Genomic DNA, 18,764 nt, shown 5'->3' on the forward strand with positions numbered 1-18,764 from the left:
TTATTTGTGTAATACAGTTATCCCCCTCAAAAAAAAACTGTTTGCTGTAGCTGCTTAAAAAGTGTTAGCTGGTCTATTGGCTTTTGTTAGTGTATCTAAATTAGTTAGTACATCCAACACCCCCCTCCCCCCAGACTGACCGTGCTGATGTCCAGATGTGCCCCCTGTGCTCCTTCATCCAGAGTCAGGACACTTCAATATATGAGGACACGTGTTACTGGCCATATTACCAGGTAAAAACAGGGGAAAATGCCTAAAAAAAAAAAAAAAAATGCAGCCACTATGTACGTGTAAGGATTGGTAAACTGCAATATATTCCATTTTTGTTTTTGGGTGTAATACCGCTTTAAGTCATCAGCTGGAAGATTGTGGAATCTAGATGATTTCTCAGTACCCCTTCTAGCAAGGCACGCATCATATTCTAAGCTGTGAAAGGTGTTTCCCTAGCGTACCTTATTAATCTGGTTATACACCTAATAGCACCTTTTGTCCCTCAAAAACATTTCTGTTGTCCTCCCCCCACACAGAGGACTTTCTTTAGAAGTGGCCCTCTGCTTCTGTGGTGGATCTACCCCTATCCCAACTAACAAGGCTGCTGCCTCCTCTGTATGGGATGTTTTGATCTTTCCAAGCACTACAGATATGAAATTGTAATCTTTTTTCCATTCTATTTACTCCTTGGCTTGTATGCTACTATCTTTGTTCTAGCCTTCTTGGCTCACACTACAGAAGTGGGCCAATATTCTTGGACAGGACATTGATCCCACTGGCTCTTGCTAAGTAGTAATTCCTAAGGTTGTGTGTTTTTGTAAAGTGACATTTGTACACAATGTATTGCTGTCAACCATTCAGTCTCTCTAAACACGCACTCTCTCGCCCTCTAGTGGAGAGTAAGGAAAGAAGCAATGATGGGCCTTGCCCAGCTATATAAGAAATACTGCCTGCATGCTGAAGCTGGGAAGGAAGCTGCAGAAAAAGTTAACTGGATAAAGGATAAACTTCTGCATATTTACTATCAAAACAGCATTGATGACAAGTAAGTATCTGTTATAAACTTGATTACAAGGTTGTGGAAATTAACATTTGTGCAAATGTGGGGTGCTAGAATGACAAGGAAACAGTCAATTCAAAGGATCGCTTACCTATTTGCTTGGTTTTCTAAGTGGAGAAAAAGCTGTTCTTGTTAGAAGCTAGATGCTGATTCATTCTTCCAGAGCAGGGGCAGGCAATCTTGGCACTCCAGCGGTGGTGAAACTGCAAATCCCATGAAACCTTGCAAGACTTGGGCAACCACAGTAATGACTCAGAGGTGGAGGCTTGAAGAGATTTGTAGTTTCTAAAGAGCTGGGGTGTTGAGCTTTCCTACCCCTGTTCTAGAGCATTGAAAGAATATAAGAACATTTCTTTTTTTTTAATTTTTATATTTATGAAACACAATAACTGACTTCATGCCCAAAAAAATTGCCAACCAAAGGTTCCCAAGAGTGGTATTTAGAAAGGATTCCTTTCTGATTCCTAAATTGACCTATGTCAAGGAGTGCTGCTGAGTGGTGATGTAATGGTGTCCAAATATTACCCATCCTAAACTCAAGTCTCCCTCTCCCCTCTTCCAGATAATGTTCCAGCATTTTTTTTTTTCCTTTTGCCATGTTCCTGTAGTGAAAAACTGCTTTAACCTCTTGCCGCCCGCGCTATAGCCGAAAGAAGGCTACATCGTGGGCCTAAATTGCTGGGAGGGTGTCCATGTATGTCCTCCCGTGCATGCGATGCCTGCGTGGCTCGCTCTGATGTTTGGCGAGTCCATGAGACTCGGCTGATCACAGATCAGAGTAAGGGGCCCCTTACTACGTGATTAGCTGTCAGCCAATGACAGCTGATCATGTGATTTTAACAGAGCCGGTAATCTGCTTTTTAGCGTGAGGAGAAAAAATGAAAGCAGATTACCATCTGGACTAAATGGGACACCCTTCCCACACACTCCAGACCCACTGCTGCTAAGCAGTGCCCACCTACCAGTGCAGCTTATCAGTGCCCATCAGTGAAGGAGAAAAATTACCAGTTTGCAAAATTTTATAACAAACTATGAATACTTTTTTTTTTCAAACATTCTCGGTCTTTTTTGTTAAGCCAAAAAATAAAAACCCCAGTAGTGATTAAATACCACCAAAAGAAAGCTCTATTTGTGTGAAAAAAAAAGATAAAAATTTCATATGGGTACAGTGTAGCATGACCACACAATTGTCGTTCAAAGAGTGACAGCGCTGAAAGCTGAAAATTGGCCTGGGCAGGAAGGGGGTTTAAGTGCCCAGTAAGCAAGTGGTTAATTGGTGCTCATCCACATGGGCGCTTAGCCCTGCACAGCATGAAAGGCCCTTTGTTTACTTTTCTGTCCTATTGCCGAGCTGCATGCAGGCAGCCTGTTTGAGTAAATGGATATGGATTTTCCTGCACAGCTGAATTTGACAGGTTCATATGGATTCTCACAGTGTTGCTGTTTTTTGTCCTAAGCATTACAAGAAGAAGGTGCTTCACTTTTTGGATGATCATTGAGCTTTTCAAGTATATCTGAAGTCTATAGCTTTGTTTCGTCTGATTCCCTCTGTCCTGCATGAGGTTCCTAGAAGGGATCAGGCTACTTCTTGTTCCTCTTATTTCTAGGTGAATTCGTCAGTTCATTTTTCAGATTTGTGTTATCAAGGGCAAGGTTTCTCCTTTCTTGTTCCACCAGGAGTGTCAGTTCTTCCTGAGTTATTCAGCATCAAACTTAAGTTTTGTTTAAGTATTTAAGGCTTCTACCTGGTCTTCTCTTTGCATGTTAACCACTTGCTACCCATGCCAATTCTGACACTTTACTTCTACGTGTAAAAATCATCTTTTTTTTTTTTTTTGCTAGAAAATTACTCAGAACCCCTAAACATTATGTTTTTTTTTTAGCAGAGACCCTAGGGAATAAAATGGTGGCCGTTGCAACTTTTTATCTCGCATGGTATTTGCGCAGTCATTTTTCAAACTTTTTTTTTATTTTTAAACTTTTATGCATTTATAAAAAAAAAAGTAAAGTTAGTCCAATTTCTTTGCATAATGTGAAAGATTAAGGAGAAAGCAAAAAGGTTCCAAAGAAATAGGTTCTTTCCAGCTTAAGCAGCGCTCAAAAAAACAAAACAAAAAAAAAAAACACAAAGTTAAAAAAAAATGCATATGAGCAAGCAGCACTCTAAAAATATAAACATTGTGACAGTCCAGGTGTTGAATAATTTCTCATGAGACAGTTCATATCATTGCAGAAATGTTCCACCGTCACCACACCTTGTGATTCCACTTGCACTCACTGGGCTCCTAATTATCAATCGCCTTAGTGAATCAATCTAGCTTTATCTCAGCAACTAGAGGACATCAGCGTGCGATTTCAGTAACTATCAAATCGACAGAGATATGGCGTCCTGATCCTGAACATTCCAGACTGCACACACCCGCAATCCTCTTATTCCACTCAAGCATATAGAAGTAAAAGGAATCCTCAGTGTGAAACTGCAAACTTTTTTATTGTTTCAAAAACACCCGACTCTTAAGCTATTGCACTTACACAAAGATATATTTAGCCGAAACCACACGGCTTGCTGCACTGGGGTTTTGTTCCGAGTCTCTCCCGGGAACCACCATGAACGATTTGTTTCTTTCTGAGGTAGTGAGATTATTGGAACTGCTTTCACCAGCAGTGTATATTATACCTGAATGGTGTTTTAAATATCTTTGCGTACGTGCAATAGCTAAGCTTGAGTGGAATAAGAGGATTCCGGGGGTGTGGGTTTTTTTTTTTTTTGAGCGCTGCTTAAGCTGGAAAGGACCTTTTTGTTTGGCACTTTTTTGCTTTCTCCTTAATGTTTTATATTTGATTACAGCAGCTGCTTAGTTTAACTTCTTATCTTGAGAACTGGATAAGTGACCCTGTTTGCTTTTACTTATTGTACATAATGTGAAAGATGTTACACCAAGTAAATGGATACCTAACATGTCACGCTTTGAAATTGCGCACACTCGTGGAATGGCACCAAACTTCGGTACTTAAAAATCCCCATAGGCGACACTTTAATTTTATTGCTCTCGCTCTAACACCTCACATGTGGTTTGAACATCGTTTACATATGTGGGCGCAAGTTGCGTTCGCTTCTTCGCGCGAACATGTGGGGACGCTTAAAACATTATTTTTTTTTGTTGTTTTGCTTTAATTTTTCTATTTTGACACTTAACTTTTTTTTATTTTTTATCACTTTTTATTCCTATTACAAGGAATGTAAACATTCTTGTAATAGGAAAAGTGCGTGACTGGTCCTCCTTTTACAGCGAGATCTGAGGTCAATAAATCCCCACATCTCGCCTCCCTTTAGGCTGGGAAGCCTGAAAAAAAAAATCCTGGCTTCCCAGCCGATGCAGCATTTTTTTAAATGCAGAGACCAAGCATGACGTCATAACTTTGCCCAGCCTCCGAAAGATTACAGAGACTTCCAGGGGCCATCTGGCCTCAGGATTCTCTATGGTAAACTTCTGGAATGGACCAATTCCGTCTTCCTCTCGCCGATCGTACAGGCAGGCTGCTATGATTGTTCTTGCAGTGCAGGGAATCGCAGGCTTTAAATGAAGATATCTGCATGATGCCTTTAGCTGCAGGCATCATTCAGATATCCCCACTCAGTTGACAAAGCCATATGAAAGGAAGTGGTTTTTAACCAAGTTCTGACAGGTTGATGATCAAACCTCCTGTGCGTGCCATTTTTGGGTGGAAGGTCTTGTAGGTGGCTTTGTAGTGAAATTCCCCTTTGCTTTTCTGCTTTTGGATTTTGGGTGTGTTTGGCCTTAGTGCTGTTCTGCCCACCCCTTTGTATTCAGTACTTTAGGATATCCCCAGTAGTCTTAAGTTCTCCATGTTCTGTTATGCAGTTTTAAGATTTTTGGTTTACCTTTTTAACTCCTATGCTTGGAGTTCATTATTTGGATTACAGGACATGGAGATCTCTCCCCTCTTGTCTGTTCTTCGTTGATTGCTACAAAACAGACTTGTGCTGGTAAGGGTTATGCCTGGGTGGGGGTTCCTGCCTTTTGTGTCCATTCACCAGAAAGGGGAAGGATAGGTGAAATTCTGTAGTCCAGCATACACGGTCTGCAATGCTGATCAGAATTTCAGTACAGAAAAGGCACTGTTGTGTTGGCCCAAACAGGGAGTTAGGCACACACTGAATTTCTGGCTGATCCACAGGTGTTTTCTTTACTTGCTGTTATAGAAATGAAACCCTTGGGAAATAGGCATGTATTGAAGAGTTGCCTTAAGCCAGGGGTGCTCAACCCATGACCCGATGATGTGGCCTGTGACCTTAAGCTAGGGAAATGCATGCCTGGGGTCGGCAACTTGTTGACCGTAATCTGGGCATGCCGCCCTGCCATTTTAGATCATCAGAGTGCAGTAAGCCGGCTCCGTTTGCAGAGGGAGCAGAAACCAATGCTTCCTCTGTAGCTCCTGTCCCAGACAGTGATACAAAGTGCACTTGGCTTCTAATCCTTTATAGCAGCCTGAAGAGCAATGCAGCAGCTGCAAGAGGAAAAGGACAGTGTATGTAAACCCATACATTGGGCCTAAAAGCTTTTGCAATGGACGTATTTGCACCTATAAAAGGCTTAACAACTATTGAGCTGCTTTCACACTGATCTGCAGGTGCAGTGCACCTGCGGCTTTTCTGCAGGTTACTTGCACTGAGCCATAGCAGGCTGCATTGAACAGTATATTGCAAGCGTTAACTTGTCTAGACAACCTTAACTCTTTGCAATCTTTTTTTTAATTCAGCTGTAAGTCTTTTATGATACTGATGTATTTCAAAGTTCTAGACTGGGTTGTTGCATAGAAAATGTAAATCGAGCAAATAATTGCTTGTAGGTCTAATATTGTACTAACATTCTCTCCCTCTTTCAGGTTACTTGTAGAGAAAATCTTTGCTCAGTACATAGTTCCTCACAATCTGGAAACAGAAGAAAGAATGAAATGTCTCTATTATTTGTATGCAAGCCTGGACCCTAATGCTGTAAAGTGAGTGATGAATGATGGTGGTCTGTCATTTTGCATAATGTAACAGTCATACAGCCTGTGTACCTGGAAAGGAACAGTCATAGTCATCACTATGTGGTTATATAGGCACCTTCAGGTGATGGGCACTGGTATACCCAATACAGGAAGTTCACTCCTCCTTAACCCCTCCTCCTTCCAGGAGTACCTCAGTTTTTTCGCCAGTGTCTAAGGTGTTGGTCACAAGTGAAGATGTGCTCTGAAGAGCTCCAAAGCTGGAGGGATCCCTGCTTGATTTAAATAGCCTCCATAGACCGGATCCATTCAAGGTGGGTGGCTTATATGAAGCACAAGGTTTTGCCTGTAACCCCTCTTTGCAGGGCTGGACCCCAGGACGTTTTGGTCATGCTACATTACCTAAAGTTTTTCCTGAGGGGCGCTATACAGGTCCAAGGGAGTGGAACCCCTATAATAGGGACCCGTTCCTTGAAGGTTTGCTAATGCAGCCCGCCGTGATGGGTGAAGTTTAGATCTGTCTGTTACAGCAGTATCCTGCAGCGAGGAAAAGGTAAGGGAAGAAGCCTAGGAACTGTAAAAAGTCCACCTATGCTTTTTTTCTTCCATATGTAAAATGTTGTCATGCCTAAAGTCTCCACTAGAGGGAGTAAATGCATACCTTAGTACGTTGCTTCTCAGTCAGCTCAGAAGTCCCAGCTAAACAGCACGTGTGTGTGGTCTCAGCAAGCCAGGGGGAATTCCTCATCCAGAACATTTTCCCCCTGGTGGAAGGGAGGTACAACAGCAGCTTGTATCCACCACCCCCCTCTCCCGGGGGGTGCGACGGCGGCTTTCATAGGTTTATTTCCCCCCTCACCTTCCAGGACAGCTACTTGAGAGATGATCGGCTCCGCCCTCTACAGGAAACACAAATCAGAATTTAAAAGGCCCCTCCCTTTCCTCTGACCCTCAGTTGTTTTGTTTCCAGTCCCTCCAGGAGCACCGACACGTTTTTTGATTTCCTATGGTCTGGTAACTGTGGTTGGTGGACCCCCCTTCTCTGGTTTCATCCAGTACTAGTTGTGGCCAAGTCCTGGATGATGGTCTGTACCAGAAGGGTTCCCTATTTCTAAGGGTTACTTTCCCTTCTTTTCCCCAGCGCTGCTGTCTGGAAATGTGTCCTCCCAAATGCTTCATTCCGGTGTACCAAGATGGTGTCAGGAGGACTTCCGGTGATGCAGCAAGATGGCGCCGGAACCGGAAGTCACATGACGCACTTCCGGACGCCGAGTTCTCATAAGGAGCATAGTGTGGAGACACTGAGGACATGCTGCAGGGGAATGGCCTGCTAAAAACACCATTCTAGGTGCAGTTTTTGCGGTACAGCAGCAGTCTTCTCTGCGACCGTTCTCCGGTTGCTTCATGGAGCTTGAGGACAGGTCCGAGGATGGAACATCTGCTCGTATTGAACCAGCGGCAGCATCCGGGTCCCATACTGCCCGCAAGGCCAAACTGGTGAAGAAGAAATGTGGGAACTGTAGAGCCAGGCTCTCTGATAGTTACAAAAAGCTATTTTGTGAGGATTGTATCCCACCCAGAGCTAGTTCAGAGTCTTCCTCCTTTAAGAAGTTAATGACTTCTATGAAGGAGGTAGTGGACTCTTTTCGGTCACTGAATGACAGGGTTGCTAGTATAGGCCCTTCCTCCTCTAGACCCATAGCTCAAGATCCCTCAACGTCTGCCAGGTCCCTTCCCTTATTAGTATCTGAGACTATTAGTTCACGCAATACCTCTGATCTGGAGGAAGGTGAGAATTCAGTCTCTTCATCTGATGAAAAGTCTGCATCAGAGGAGGATACAGGTAGCTCATCCAAGTATCTTTGTCCAGTGGAGGATATTGATGAACTATTAAAAGCAATTTATACCTCAGAGCAGATTGAGATACCACAGCATGCTCAATCTGTGCAGGATAAAATGTATAGGGGCCTTCGGGGACGGAAATCTAGAACCTTTCCGGTACGTCAGTCTCTTAGAGACATGATTCTATCTGAATGGAAAGAACCTGAAAAAAGGTTGTTCCAATCCAGAGGACACAAAAGATGATTTCCTTTTCAGCCTGACTTTGAGGAGGTTTTCTTTAAGTGTCCAACATTAGATGCCCCTATGTCGCAGGTGTCCAAAAGAACAGATCTTTCTTTTGAGGATTCTGGGGTCCTTAAGGATCAAATGGATAGGAAGGCCGACTCATTGCTGCATAAGGCCTGGGATACTTCAGCTGTTTCTTTAGGCCCAGCGCTTGCTGTGTGGCCAGAAATTTAGATGTATGGGTACAGCGTCTAGATGATCTTCTGGCATCTGACACCCCCAAGGAAGAGATTAGAGAATCTCTCCCACTCATTGCCAAGTCAGTCGCCTTCTTAGCTGATGCAGCAGCAGATTCAGTGAAATCCGCAGCTAGGGCTTCTGCTCTCATTAATTCAGCTAGGTGAGCTATCTGGCTTAAATCTTGGGAAGGTGACCTTACCTCCAAGAATAAGCTCTGTGGCATTCCTTTCGAAGATAAACTGTTTGGTTCTTCCTTAGAAGAAGTCTTATCTCGTTCCTCTGAGAAAGGTAAACGATTCCCTTCTTCCCAAAGGAATAAGCCCCAGAATAAGAGGCCTTTTCGTGGCTTCCAAAACAAGGCTAATTTTAAAGCCAACAGGCTAAAAAGAAATGTTCCTTTAACAAAGACAAACTCAAAGGGAGAACTCCCTTTGCTCCTTCAGCCCCTTCCAAGAATACCCAGTGACACCAGGTTAGGGGTAGGGGGAAGATTGTGCCATTTCATCAAGGAATGGGCAAAAATTTCCACCAATTCCTTCATCCTTCAAACTCTGTTAAAGGGTTACAGATTGGAGTTCAAAAATCTCTCCCCCCCCCCAGAGGTTTTTTCTTACCCACCTGCCGAGAGACTAAGAGAGACGGCAAGCCATGTTGAATTTGATCTCTGTGTGGGAAACAGAGGGATTTATTTCTCCTGTCCCAGTAGATCAGAAGTTCCGGGGATTTTATTCTCGCGTCTTTCTGGTCAAGAAAGCTTCCGGTGGCTTTCGTATGGTCATAAATTTAAGCGTCCTGAACTAATACATAGTTTACAGACGTTTCCGCATGGAGAACATTTATTGAGTAAGAAATCTGTTGTTACCAGTGGTCTTCATGGTGACCCTGGACCTTCAGGACGCTTATCTTCATGTACCAATCTGCCAGAGCCACCGAAGGTTCCTCAGGTTTGCAGTGCTCGTGGAAAACGAGCCGTCTCATTGGCAGTTCAATGCCCTTCCTTTTGGTCTCTTGGCAGCACCAAGGATTTTCACAAAAATCATGGCCGAAGTCATGGCCTTTTTTCGGATTCAAGGTGTATCAATCGTCCTATATCTAGGCAATTTTTTGATTTTTTTTTTTTTTTTTTTCCTCAGGGCAAGGAGTCCCTTATTCAGGACCTACAGTTGGTTTTGCGGACCTTTCAAAAATTAGGGTGGAAGGTCAACCAACAGAAATCTTGCCTAGTACCCTCACAGAGCATACTTTTCCTGGGTTATCTAATAGACTCTGTTGCCCTAAAGATTTTTCTCCCCGAAGAGAAAATTGTGAAAATTCTTCTCTCTGTGCAGACCTTCAAACTGCTCCCTCAGACCTCCCTTTGCGAATCATGCAATTGCTGGGACTTATGACTGCAGCCATTCCAGGGGTGCCTTGGGCTCAATTGCACTCCAGACCCCTTCAGGCTTTTCTTTTGCTCCATTGGGTTCGCAGGAAAAATTCTCTGGATCAGCTGGTAAAACTACCAGAAGTGAATTTTCTAGATCTCGCCAGGTGGGAGCAGCGAGAACATCTGCAGAGTCGGAAGGATTAGGCACACCATTGCCCGGTCAAAATTACCACAGACACCAGTCTGTGGGGTTGGGGTGCTCACTCACAGGATTGGCGGGCTCAAGGAGCCTGGTTGCCAGAGGAAGCAGGTCGCTCCTCGAATTTCAGAGAACTTCTGGCTGTGAGGAAAGCACTTATGTCCCCGGGAGAGAGGGTCTATTCAAAGGACCTTTTAATATTTTCAGACAATGCCACAACAGTGGCGTACTTGAACAAACAAGGGGGCACTTGCTCAGAATCACTTCTGTCATTAACGCAGCAGATTCTGTCCTGGGCAGAGATCTATGTCTCTTCAGTAAGGGCAGTTCACATCAAGGGGTCAGAAAATGTGCTGGGGGACTTTCTGAGCAGGGTGAGCATCAGTTCCAGCGGTTGGGAACTACATCAAGGCACGTTCCAGGAGGTGGTGCTAAGATGGGGTCTCCCCAAAGTGGATCTTTTTGCCTCCAGTCTCAACAAGAAACTACCGGCGTTCTTCTCTCTGGAGAGAGAAACAGAGTCCTTGGGGACGGATGCACTGTCCTTCCCTTGGGACTTCAGCCTGGCCTATGCCTTCCCTCCTTTTCCCCTTTTGCCCCTAGTGGTTCGGAAGATTATTCAGGACAGAGCAGAAGTCGTTCTGATTGCCCCCTGGTGGCCCAGAAGGAGTTGGTTCTCCTCTCTGAAGGCCCTATCTGTGTAACCTCCGTGGCCCCTTCCAGTTCGGAAGGATCTACTCCATCAGGGACCAGTATTGCATCCAAACCCTCAGACCTTCCATTTGACGGCCTGGAGGCTGAGCGGCGCATCCTCCAGTTAAGTGGATGTTCAGAGAGGGTTATTCATACTGTCCTGGACAGCCGTAAACTGGTCACAAGAAGAATCTATGGGAAAGTTTGGAAAACTTTTATTTCCTGGCAAAGGAAATTTGGTTTAGGTTCTTTTTCCACTCCCTGCATTTTAGATTTTCTGCAGGAGGGAGTGGAAAAGGGGCTCTCTGTCAACACCCTTAGGGTTCAGGTTGCTGCCCTATCTTTATTTTCAGAGAGAAGACTAGCGTTAGATCCCTTAGTCAGGAGGTTCCTTTTAGCCAGAGCTAGGCATACTCCCAGGATCCTCAAACATGTTCCCCCCTGGGATCTGTCATTGGTATTAAATGCACTAACAAGGGCTCCTTTTGAGCCTTTGCATGAGGCTTCCCTGAAAATGATTTCTTTGAAGTTGTCCTTCCTTTTGGCTATTACGTCAGGACAAAGGATTTTTGATCTAGAGTCCCTTTCCTGTAAAGATCCCTTCCTGAGAATTTTAGAGGATAGGGTGCTGATTAAACCTGATCCACTCTATCTACCCAAAGTTTCTTCCAACTTTCATAGGTCCCAGGAGGTAGTCCTCCCTAGTTTCTGCACCTCTCCCAAAAATGCGGAAGAGTAAAGGTTTGGTCTTTTAGACGTAAAGAGATGTCTTCTACTTTATCTAGAAAAGACCAGTGGGTTTAGGAGTTCCTCCCAACTGTTAGTTTTGTTCAGTGGCCCCAAGAAGGGGCCCAAAGCATCTAAAAGTTCTATTGCTAGGTGGATTAGGGGAGCTATCTGTGAGGCATATAAAGCGTCAGGTCGCACCCCTCCTTCTAGAATTAGGGCCCATTCAACGAGATCCATGGCCACATCATGGGCAGAAAGAGCGGGAGCTTCATGGGAAGATATCTTTAAAGCTGCCGTCTGGTCCTCCTCTCATGCATTTGTCAAGCATTATAGAGTTCAGATGCTTTCCAGCCAGGACCTTTCCTTTGGTAGCTGTCCTGGAAGGTGAGGGGGGAAAACCCCCGTTAGACTTACCGGTAACGGTATTTCCAGGAACCTTCCAGGACAGCGTCTATATTCCCACCCTATTCTATCTATTTTTTCACTGGTCAACTATGTTTTCCTGGTGGTGGTGTGTTTTATGTTTTCTATTTTTTTCCTCTGCCGAGTGCACCTTCGGTGGAGGTTACTTGATCTTCTAAACAACTGAGGGTCAGAGGAAAGGGAGGGGCCTCTTAAATTCTATCTGATTTGTGTTTCCTGTAGAAGGCGGAGCCGATCATCTCTCAAGTAGCTGTCCTGGAAGGTTCCTGGAAATACCGTTACCGGTAAGTCTAACAGGGGTCGTCCCCCCCCCCCCCCCCTCGCTCTGACAAGGAGTGTGTTGAATTCCGTCCGCGCGCGGACTATGGCTAGTGTTAACCAGAGGGTGACGGGTTTAAGGAAAGGGGGCATGGCCTAAAGGCGTGGCTTAGGCACGGCGGCGTGTGGGGGATGTAAGTCCATGAGAAGCGCACAGCGCAGGTGCTGGGGACAACAGACGCTTTACAGCTGGAGCCTGACAAACAGGATACAGGAGCGCTGGGGGGGGGGGGGGGGCACGTAAGGTTGCACAGGCATTTCCAGTACAGGATATAATATTTACATAGAGCACTAAAGTTATTATCGGCATTTTCTTTTCTTGGCTGTTTGCTCAGGGAGTTGTGCATTTTTACTTGGTGCCTCTGCTTTTTGTGCTCAGGACTATGGCTCCCAAAAAAGACACCACTCTCCTATCCTCTCCTGAGATACAATTGGTGGTGCAGCTGCTTCTCACATTTCAGCCCCTGTATAGGTGACTAAAGATGCGTTTTCCTCTGCCCAGCAGGGCTTAGAAGGAAGATTAGTGACTTTAATCGCATCCCTATTCAAAAGGATAGGAAGCGTGTTAGATCCCCCTCCCCCACCTCAGACCCCTTACCAAGGGAGCAGTGGGTAGAGGATGAGGTGTTACCCTCAGGCGATCAGGAGGAAAGGCAAACCGATTACTTCTCTGCGGAGAAAACAACGGTAGATGAACCTTTTTTCAGCCTCGCAACCTGAGAGATTGCTGGTACAATCTCTTACGGAGATGATTCGTGCCTCTTTCAAGCTACCCCTAATGGAGTCAGCTGAAAGTTCTGTTTCTCCTTTAGGTTCCTTAAAACCTTCACAGCCTTTTCATGCGTTTCCTGTACATGCATTACTTGAAAAGCTTATTTATGCTGAATGGGATCACCCGGATAAGCATTTTCCCCTCCCCTTTTCTCCCTTTTACAGCACTCTATCCCATGGAGGAGAAATTCACCAAAAAAATGGAATGTACCAGCAGTTGACGCTGCTAGTTCCAGTGTGAAGAATAGTTTAACTTGCCAGTAGACAATGCACAAATTCTTAAAGATCCAACAGATAAAAGGTTGGAATTCCTGTTAAAATAGTCTTTTTTCCTTGGCGGGGCCGTGACTCAGTTAGATGGGTCCCTGCACAACAGGCTCGCGATTTGCCCGAACTTCCAAGGGTACTGTGTTTGGCCATAGATGCCATGGAAGACTATTCACCAGGCGTCCCGCCTTGCGCTTGTGCTAGTACACATGTGTAGGACCCTGTGGTTAAAAGATTGGTCAGCTGAAACACCTTGCAAAAGGCTTCTGACTAGTTTCCCTTTTCATGGGGATCGACTATTTGGGGATGATTTGGACATCCAAACGATTTCTTGTAGGAAGAGTACTCTTTTGCCAGTCAAGAGAAAATATAAATGGCAGTGGCGACGGCCTTCACCGTCAGACTCTAGAGGAAAGCCTCAGGGTCAGGCCCAGGCACAAAAGACCTGGGGCTGGAAATCTGCAAAACTGAATTCTAAAGCCACATTATGAAGAGGGAGGCGCACCCCCACCCCCCACCCCACCCCCCCTGCCAGAATTTGGGGGGGAGACGACTTCTGCAATACTCAGAAGTCTGGCAAAGACAAAATCAGGACAGATGGGTCATCTCCACGGTATCTCTAGGATACAAACTAGAATGTTGGGAGTTTTCCACCGTCTCATTTTCTGAGATCAAACCTTCCCAAAGATCCAGAGAAAAAGCAATCTTTGTTATGGGCATTAGACCGATTACTGGCTCAGGGGTCAGGAGGTGATCATCCAGATCCCCCACAGAAGAGCAGGGTTTGGGGTTTTATTGTGTAACATGGGCAGTCCGCGCTACCCCCAGTGAGTACTAATGAAAAAACAATATATAAATTATATTTATAAAAATCGCAGTAGGTGTTAGTATTATGTAACGGTGCTACAATCTAAAAAAACTGGAATATTCAGCTTGGAAGTAGGTGTAATGTAAAAGATAGATGCGCAACCCAAACAAAGAAAGAAAATAAAATGTGTGTAAAAACGGAAAACATAAATTGGTGCAATAAATGTCCCGTTAGAACAAATAAGAACAAATACCAGCAAAATAATATCAAAAAGGAATTATCTGAATTCAACCTGTGCTGAGATAAAAATAAATAAAAAATGTATACAAGCAAAGACACGGAAAAAAGTCCATTAAAGTGTTCTATAGAATCCAATAAAAGTAGATTGTGGGTGTAAAAAACCCCCAATTAATCCTTTTCAAAATGTAGTCCCACATGATAGCCAAAGGATAATAAAGAATGCCGGATGGCCTCTTACCAGAACCGTAGGACCTCTGTTACAGAGGTCTAATGGGCACAGACAGGAAGAAACACTCGGGTAAGGGCGATAGATTCAAAACGTCCATCCGACTCCTCTCCTCCACCGGTAAGACCAGGCTCCGCTATGCTCCATGGGACCCACAATAGCGAGTAGGAATGGGGGCAAATAAAACAGCAGGACCAAGTTGCATGTGTATTGGTTTAGGAAAACAGCCTGCGACCCCCCCTTACTCAGTGAGATCATACAGCGCTTGGCTGGATCTCTGATCAAACCTCTTTACGGTACCAAAACCGAATGGAGATGTCGGAGCCATTCTAGATCTAAAGAATCTAAATCCTGAAAATCCGCTCCTTTCTAATGAAGTCGATTAGGTCAGTAGTTTCTATCCTACAAGGAGGAGAACTTCTGGCGTGTATAGACATCAGGGATGCATATCTGCATGTCCCTATATTTCCCACTCACCAAAGGGTTCTGCGGTTCAAAGTAGAACAGCAGCACATTCAGCTTGTAGCCTTGCCCTTTGGGCTAGCTACAGCACCCCAGTTGTTTACAAAAGTTCTGGCCCCACCTCTAGCTAGGTTGAGGGCACAGGGTATAACAGTCTTGGTGTACCTAAATGATCTATTGCTAATAGACCAGTCGGTGGCTCGTTTGGAGAAAAGTGTGCGCATTACAACCAAATACCTGGAAAATCTGGGTTGAATTCTCAAATTAGAGAAGTTTTCCTTACAAATCGATAGGCTGGAGTACGTGGGTCTGATCATAGACACAGCCCAGAAGAAGGCGTTCTTGCCTCAGGCAAGATCAACTCCATAAGAGCTTGTGCAGATGGTCAGGTCGAAAAGAGATTCCTCCTTTCGCCTTTGCACGAGGTTATTAGGAAAGATGGTGGCTTCATTCGAAGCGGTTCCCTATGCCCTATTTGGGATTATTGAAAAACAGTATCCTGTCTGCTTAGAACAAAACGGTTCAAGCTCTAGATTTGCCAATGCGGCTGTCCCCAAAGGTGTTCCAGAGCCTCAGTTGGTGCTCGGTATTGAGGAATCTGCAAGAGGAAAAAAACCTTCATACCAGTTGCTGGAAAGTGGTAATGACAGATGCCAACCTTTCAAGTTGGGGAGCAGTACTGGAAAAGAAAAACTGTCCAGCGACAGTGGTCCAAAACTGAAAAGGCCTTGCCCATCAACATCCTAGAGATTCGGGCAACGCATCTGGCTCTGAAGCCCTGAACGTTCAGGTTACAGGATTGTCCTGTCAGGATCCAATCCGACAATAGCACAGCTGTGGCTTATATCAAATCACCAAGGGGGCAGTAAGGGTCACGCAGCTCAGAGTGGGGGACAGTATTCTAGTTTGGGCGGAAAGGAATGTTCCTTGCCTATCGGCAGTCTTCATTCCGGGAATAGAGATTTGGCAGGTGGACTACGTAAGTTGCCAGCAGTTGTTCCCAGGGGAGTGGTCCCTTCACCCCGGAATCTTTCTGGCTATATGCCAAGGATGGGGGATCCCGGACGTAGATCTTTTGGCGTCCAGGTTCAACATGTAGTTGGTCAACTTTGTCAAGGACAAGGGATCCACTCGCATGCGAGACAGATGCGTGGTGACCCCATGGGGCCAATTTTCACTGAGTTAGGTTTTTTCCCCTATTCAGTTGTTGCCACAGCTTCTTTGCAGGATTAAGCTGGAAAGAAAGCTGGTAATTGTGGTAGCCCCAGCGTAGCCCAGAAGGTCATGGTATGCAGAAATTGTAAAGATGGCAGTGGAGGATCCATGGTCTCTTCCACTATGACCAGACCTACTCTCACAGGGGCCGATATTCCATCCTACCTTGCAAACGCTAAATTTAATGGCTTGGCTATTGAAACCCACATTCTGAAGAAACGTGGGCTTTCCGGGTCAGTTATCTCTACCTTGATTGATGCAAGGAAGCCAGCTTCCAGGACTATACATTATAGAGTCTGGAGGGCTTATGTTTGCTGGTGTGAATCCAAGGGTTGGCACCTTCGGAGATATAGCATAGCCTTTTCTGCAAATTAGGGGTAGAGATGTAGTTGGCCTTGGGTACTATTAAGGGCCAAGTCTCAGCCTTATCGGTCTTATTTCAAAGACCGCTTGCTACACTTTCTTTAGTTCTGGGTTTTATGCAAGAGGTGATGCGGATTAATCTGCCAGTTAGATCACCTTTGAACCCTTGGGACTTGAACTTAGTTTTGTCAGCGTTACAAAAACAGCCATTTGAACCGATACAACATATTCCCTTAGTCCTTCTGACAAGGAAGTTGGGGTTCTTGGTTTCTATATCCTCAGCAAGGAGGGCTTTGGAATTGGTTGCTCTTTCTTGTAAAGAGCCATACTTGATTATTCATGAGGACAGAGTGGTGTTGCGCCCTCGTCCAGTTTTTTTTGCCAAAAGTGATCTCAGGTTTTCACCTGAATCAAGATATTGTCCTGCCATTGTTTTTTTGCAAAACCATGTTCCAGGGAAGAGTAGTCACTACATTGTCTTGATGTAGTGAGAGCGGTCAAAGTCTATTTAAAGACGACTGTTCAGATTCAGAAGACTGATGTCTTATTTGTTCAGGCAGCGTCGAAATCCACTGTCGCTAAGTGGATTCGGCAGGTTATAATTCAGACTTATGATTTAAGGGGTAAGATTCCACCTTTTCAAGTCAAAGCGCACTCTTCCAGGGCGGTTACTGCTTCTTGGGCAGTGCGTCGCCCGGCCTCCATGGCTCAGATCTGTAAGGCCTCAACCTGGTCTTCAGTACATACATTCACCAAGTTTTATCAGGTGAATGTGAGGAGGCATGAGGATATCGCCTTTGGGCGCAGTGTACTGCAGGCAGCAGTATAAGTCCTCAAGTCTAGGGGTGCCCTACGGGTTGTCTCTCCCGCCCCTCAAATAGCATTGCTATGGGATGTCCCACATAGTGATTACTATGGTGCTCTGTGTCCCATGATGTACAATAAAGAAAATAGGATTTTTATAACGGCTTACCTGTAAAATCCTTTTCTTGGAGTACATCATGGGACACAGAGGTCCCTCCCCTCTTTGGGATTTAGGTATATTGCTTTGCTACAAAAACTGAGTTACTCCTGGAAGGAGGAGGGGTTATATAGGGAGTGAACTTCCTGTATTGGGTATACCAGTGTCCATCACCTGATGGTGCCTATATACCCACATAGTGATTACTATGGTGCTCTGTGTACCATGATGTACTCCAAGAAAAGGATTTTACAGGTAAGCTGTTATAAAAATCCTATTTTTATTTTTTTTGGATGGAGTGGAGCGGGATTAGAACACCTGTGATGTTTTTACTGCTGTCTGTGTCCCAGTTGGGGAGATTCACCTGCTCTACTTGTCCTATTTGCTGTGGGCACTGAAAACCTAGCTTAAAAAAAAAAAAATCGCAGGACAGAGGGGAAATCCCATGGGGGGGCACTAGTTCTGTGACTTTGGAGGGATTTCCTCACTTCGTTTTTTGGCTTTGGGGCAGGAAGTGAAGGGAAATCTTCCAAATGGAACCCAAATGGCAAAAATAACCCGGCAGGGGTTATAACCCTTCCTTAACTCTATTTAAAAGAAAAAAGTTTTGCCCTTAGTTCTGTTTTAAGCTTGTTTTAAGCTTGTGTATATTCAGATGATGATTTTATTCATTAACATACGTGCAGCATAGTTATGTATTTTGTTTTTTTTTTTTGTCTCTATCCAGGGCACTAAATGAAATGTGGAAGTGTCAGAATATGCTGAGAAGCCATGTCCGGGAGTTATTAGACTTACACAAACAGCCACCTGTAAGTTCATATTAATTCACGTTCCCAGTCTATATTGGTAATCCTTGTAAGGTCATCTGCTCATACTTGGATTACTGTAGCAATTAAGTTACAAAATTCTTATGTTTGTCCTAAAGACTAGTAAACCGGTCTTTAAATATATAAATGGGCGGCCGCCATTACTAACCTTATTCTGAAAATGCTTGGTGTCTACCTATTGCGCTGACCCGCTGGTTTCACTGTTATGAAGCACTGGCCCGAAACAAGTATGCAGAATTGGGAAAATGAGAGATTAAAAATGGTGTGCTCAAAAGCAGCTCTAAATTCCAGGAGTCGTGATGTAACTTGCTGACTCCCATTGCTTTCCTGTTGGCACTCCTCCTCTCTTCTGGCACAAGGGAGCCACTGGGCCATGGCAGAGCAAATTGAAATAAACATTGTGTATATGTCTTTTTTGTTTATACAGGCTATACAGCACAGTTAAGAGAAGTAGGCAACATATTTTTTAGGAATACTTGTAATTTGCCTTATCTTCCACTTGAGCTCTCAAAGGTTTTACCCCTT

The 18,764-nt window shown here is 44.6% G+C and overlaps 1 protein-coding gene across 4 annotated transcripts in view; it reads left to right on the forward strand.

Annotated features, from left to right (window-relative positions):
* PDS5A (PDS5 cohesin associated factor A) overlaps positions 1-18,764 on the forward strand; it is a 165,950-nt gene that overhangs the window by 79,587 nt on the left and 67,599 nt on the right. For all 4 annotated transcript variants that reach the window (XM_073608602.1, XM_073608623.1, XM_073608617.1 and 1 more), the window contains 3 exons: positions 885-1,036; positions 5,960-6,073; positions 18,140-18,221. In XM_073608602.1, coding sequence (XP_073464703.1) covers positions 885-1,036; positions 5,960-6,073; positions 18,140-18,221 — 348 coding nt within the window. The remainder of the gene's footprint in view (positions 1-884; positions 1,037-5,959; positions 6,074-18,139; positions 18,222-18,764) is intronic.

The sequence above is a fragment of the Aquarana catesbeiana genome, linkage group LG01 (assembly GCF_042186555.1).
Source record: "Aquarana catesbeiana isolate 2022-GZ linkage group LG01, ASM4218655v1, whole genome shotgun sequence".
Taxonomy (NCBI): domain Eukaryota; kingdom Metazoa; phylum Chordata; class Amphibia; order Anura; family Ranidae; genus Aquarana; species Aquarana catesbeiana.